The sequence below is a fragment of the Sceloporus undulatus genome, chromosome 1 (genome assembly GCF_019175285.1).
Source record: "Sceloporus undulatus isolate JIND9_A2432 ecotype Alabama chromosome 1, SceUnd_v1.1, whole genome shotgun sequence".
Classification (NCBI taxonomy): Eukaryota; Metazoa; Chordata; class Lepidosauria; order Squamata; family Phrynosomatidae; genus Sceloporus; species Sceloporus undulatus.
In genome coordinates this window covers 307,851,371-307,856,644 of record NC_056522.1, presented here as the reverse complement: position 1 = coordinate 307,856,644, position 5,274 = coordinate 307,851,371, and the positions used below count along the sequence as shown (strand labels likewise).

General features: G+C 38.6%; 1 protein-coding gene across 2 annotated transcripts in view; it reads right to left on the bottom strand.

The window, feature by feature from the left end:
• The window catches only part of CREB3L1 (cAMP responsive element binding protein 3 like 1), a 118,863-nt gene that overhangs the window by 30,613 nt on the left and 82,976 nt on the right, over positions 1-5,274 (bottom strand). For both annotated transcript variants that reach the window (XM_042446638.1, XM_042446637.1), the window contains exon 3: positions 535-695. In XM_042446638.1, the coding sequence (XP_042302572.1) occupies positions 535-695 (161 nt within the window). The remainder of the gene's footprint in view (positions 1-534; positions 696-5,274) is intronic.

The window sequence follows — 5,274 nt, the reverse complement described above, 5'->3', positions numbered from 1 at the left end:
TTTGTTGTCTGTTTTATTGAATCATTTCCTGTATTGCTATGTATTTTATATGTATTATCCTACTAGAGAGGCTCCTTCCCCACCACCACTCCCTTTGTGTTGTGTCTTTTTAGATTGTAAGCCTGAGGTCAGGGAACCGTCCAATTAAAAAGATTGTATGTACAGCGCTGTGTAAATTTACAGTGCTTTATAAATAAAGGTTAATAATAATAATAATAATAACAACAATAACAATAATAATAATAATCCTTGTAAAATCAGCAGCTGCTTCAGGACATCACAGGAGTTCATCTCTAACCCTGAAGTTTTGGTCTTGAAATCTCAGGGCCTTGGATAGCTCTGACGTTGCATTCTTAGGCCCACCCACCACTGGAATGTGGTTTTGAGAACTTTTCTGAAATTAATTCTGGACCTTGGGTTGAAAGAGGTTTCCTAGCCTTGATTTTGACTGAAGGATGTGAAAAAACCATAGGTAGTACCAAAATCTGAACTTTGGATGTTTTGGCGTAGACCTTCTAGGTGCAATGGACTCACCTCTTCAGGGACTGGCAACCTTTGCATTGGATTGAGGTTCAGCATAGGAACCACATTAGCTGAAGTCTGGGTCTCAGCGAATTCTGGTGCCATGTTCTGCTCTTGCTTCACCATGATGGAACAAAGCTTGTGCTGGAGGGACCACATACCACTTTCCAGCTCTAAGAAAAGAACCACATCAAAATCGAGTTACACTCAGCTATACAGAAGAGATGTAATGCAAGATGTGCCACTGCCCACTCTACTAAATGCTTTCTAATATAGAAGAAAAGTTACAGTAATGGGAATCTTAATAATTTTTTATTTATTAAGTTCTGTATTCCATTCAACTCCAAAACAACTCATTATCTTTCTCCTAAAGAATAAAACCATGGTTAACATTTAATTCCTCACACAAATAAAACAAACATCTTTGAACTGGGTATGTCCTTTCATGGCAGAAATGGCGTTCCCCATATAATTTCTCTCTTCTAGTTTTCTGAGGAAGGAAGTTCCAAGGTAATGTCCTTGGGAATGTTGTTAGACATGGCTGTATTGGAAATAACCAACTATGGTCTTGCTTTGAGAAGCAACCAAGCTCAATGAAAATTAAAAGAGACTGGTATTTGATGGATTGAGGAAGTCTGTCAATGAAGGTGAACTGGCATATATAGTTAATGTGCCAATCTTACTCAGAAATGACTTTCTGTAAAATTAGTGAAGATTCTCAAGGTTAAAGGCTAGAACATACATCAAGGATAGGCAACTAAATGGGGACCACGGGACCATTTTCGTTCCTTGGGGGAGTCACACTTCCCTCAGCAAGCCCAAATACCTCCATTTTCTCCTACAGTTTCTCTCAGAATGGTGACAGAAGTGACATTGTGTCACTTCCTGTTGTCATTTGCAGAGGAGCTGCAGAGGAAAATCAAGGTATTTGGGGTTAGTACAGTCGGCCCTTCTTATACACGGATTTTTTATACACGGATTCAAGCATACACAGTTTGAAAATGTTCCAAAAAAGTATAAATTTACTTTGATTTTCCATTTTTTATAAGGGACACCATTTTGCTATGTCATTATATTTAATGGGACTTGAGCATACACAGATTTTGTTATACACGGGGGATCTTGGAACCAAACCCCAGCATATAACAAGGGTCCACTGTATAGGGTTCTGGGGTGCATGTGGTGGTAGGGTATTTTTTGCATGTTTTAATATATTTAGGTGATTTTCTATGAGACTTTGGGACAAATATTGCCCCAAAAGTACACCATTAAAAATGAGGGCAGGAAGTTTGAGGACTTCGGAGTTCAGAGACCACAAAAGTTTGTTCCAAGGGCTACAAAGAGGAATAGAATCATAAAGTTAAATGGGTCTTGTGGGCCATCCAGTCTAACTCCCGTGGGCCACACTGTGCCCACACCTGACTCCCTTGGAGTGTGGTGGAGCCTCCTTCTTTGCATGTTTTTTAACAGATGCTGGATGACCGTCCATTGAGGGTGCTTTGATTGTGAATTCCTGCATGGCAGGGGGTGGACTGGATGGCCCTTGGGGTCTCTTCCAACTCTATAGAGATTATCAGACAGGGAGCATTTCATACACGTCGTGCTTATCCTGTCATTATCGTGTCATTGAAGTGGAATTGTATCAACGCAAACTCACATTAATACAAAATGACAGGACAGTTGCCAGTTCACTGACAGGACACTGACAAGTGTGATGTCATATGAAAATCTTTTCATGATCATGTGATAAGGATGGGACAAGGGCATCCTTTCCCTCCATCTGATAATCTCCTATGATTCTATGTATTATGACCTAGATTTTTATAGGCACTTGATCAATTATGGACTTCCCTTAGGGCTGGTCCTATATTTTGTGCTATCTGAGACAAACAACAAACTGGAGCCTTTTCCCATGCAGAAGGCCTTTTTCCATATCTTACTTCAGGACTGGTGATGGTTAAGTGTATTGCTTTGTCCACTGTATATAACTCCAACGGAAAAATTGTTAAGAAGGTTAGTGGAAATGAATATCTCTTTAATTGGGTTAACAGTGGAATTTCTATTAGAAGATTGAAACCCATATATAACCAGGCTAATGGCCAATTTTCTAGTGGAAGCAACAAGACTATGGCTCAAATTCGAACAACGACCCTGAAGTTTCTGTAAATTTTATTGTAAATTTTTATTTTAAATTTTTATTGTAAATTTTATTGTAATTTATTGTAAACACATGTTTTTTCTATGCCTAATAAAGGTTGACTGACTGACTGGTTAAGTGTCCTCCAAGATATCTAAACCAGCAGGATGGTTGGGGGGCCCAGGACAAAGGGTCTAGCATGTGAAACTGTCTTCCAACAGAGGAGAGAGGAGTATTAAAAAGGAATACTCCCTACCAGCCTCTGTCTGAGGTTGCCTCATTCTAATGACAGGGAAGCCCCAAGTTGCCCTCCAGTCTTATTTCACAAATTAATGTCTGCTTTTAACAGTTTATGGGATTTTTGTTCTCATCTGTCTTACACGAGTTAATATGACTTTCCTGGAATTGGGAAGATAAATGTTTTTCTTTGTGGTGGCTACAGATTGATTCTCTCTCTCTCTCTCTCGCACACACATCCTCAACACCAATGCTTGGCAGGTGGAATATCTGGTACATGTGAAAACACTGCTGATTCCCCTATAAGTTCACTATCAGCTATATCATTTTAGAGTCAGATGTCTGGCTTCTACTTGAAAACAACAGAATACTGATAAAATGAATACCAAAATGTTTGAAAAGTGAACTCCTCATGCTATTTCCATGTTCATCTTTAATGAAAATTTCATGTTTAAAAAGTGAACTTGTACTATTTTCCTTTTTATCTCTGTCCAAGTTATGTCAAAGCAGGAGCTTTGAGTATAGACTTGACAAGTTCCTTCCTCACCAGCTGCTCTCTTTCCAACAGATGCTGGATTCCCCAACAGATGTTACTTGCTAGGACAGACAGGTAACAGAGGGTGCTGCTATTTCCAGTCAGCAGTGAACCACACCATTGCATACAAGCTGAAGGGAAACTTTTCATGGCTAATCATGAGCATGAGAAAGAACCAAAATATAACCTGAGGAATTCCTTCTAGGACCCTACATCTATATGCTAACATAGGAGAGAGTATGGGAGTCAAGCAGACTGCCACTTCAGACCGAAATTTAGGATTTCAGAACTGAATTTTCTTTTGATTGAACTGAACAGCCTTTGTGGTCTCTTCCAACTCTATGAGACTTATCACACTAGCTGAATCCCACTCAGAAATGGGATTTTAAAAGTAGAAAAAACCCACAAATGCGGGAAGATTTTCAGATGCATTTCTTCAAAATAGCAACCATCCATGTCTTGAAAATATAATTTAATTTTAATTTTGCCATTTTATGTAAGGAACACAATTCTGCTACACCATTTAATGGGACTTTAGCATCCACAGATTTTGGTATCCACAGGGGTCCTAGAACCAAACCGCAGCAATACCATGGGTCCACTGTAAAAGTTTCCTACAAATAGGAAACTAGTAGGCCAAAGAAAGAGGTTCTGTCCCAGAGCATCAATTGTGCTAATTTTCTGTTTGCAAGGAGTCTGTAAAGCATCCAAAATATAGTCAGCCCACTTTAAGACCAAAGTGGTACATAGCATTCTGCCACCTTGGCCCTCCACATGTGTTGATAAGGCCTCAGTGTTCCTATCTGGGTAGTAGAATCAATGTTCTTCTAGTTCTACCCGTTAATCAAGTTAATTGATTAACTTGTAGAAACTCATCTTTCCATATACTTATACTTATACTTATACTTATACTTATTATTATTATTATTATTATTATACTTCATTTATATAGCACTGTAGATTTACACAGTGCTGTACATACAAACAATAAAATTGATAAAAATGAAACCTGCCAATGGCGTACATTCTATAAAATACATATAAAACAATACTTCACCTTTACACTTAGAAAGATGCTCATGGTCTTCATGGATAGCATTACATTACTACCATGTGCTTCTTCAGAATTATTTTTTATTTATTTAATTCATATCTCATCATTCAACTAGCATAGGATCTAAGGAAGCGTATAATGAGAAGTATGTGGACACTGCCAAACATTTTAAAGGACATCTTCCAATATCTCTTTTCCAGAGGAAAACTAGCAACAAATGACAGTTATTTATCACTGAGTAAAGGTTGTATCTGGTAATGGGGAAGAAGTGGAGAGATCAAAACCAGGATGCAATTGTGGTCCTATAAACTACATATTAATTACAAACTACTTCTCTGTGTATAATTGTTTTTTTATATCAAGCTTAGAAGTACAATTTTACAGATAATGTTACAGAGGCTGAGTGGGATAATGAGGTTGTAACAAAGTTACAAAGTAGTTCTCAAAAAGAACTAATATAATCAATGCAGAGAAATAGAATAACAAAAAAGAAAGAAGAGACCTAGAATCATAGAGTTGGAAGAGACCACAAGGGTCATCCAGTCCAATTCCCTGCCATGCAGGAACTCACAATCAACACATCCATGACAGAGGGCCATCCAGTCTCTGCTTAAAAACCTACAAAGGAGACTCCAGCACTCTCTGGGGGAGTATATTCCACTGTCAAAAAGCTCTTACTGTCTCTTCCATAAGATTCAGGAACTAAAAGAGAAGTTCAAACAAAGGACCAGGATGCTTTATGACAGGGGTCGGCAACCTCCGGCCCGCGGGCCGGATGCGGCCCGTGAA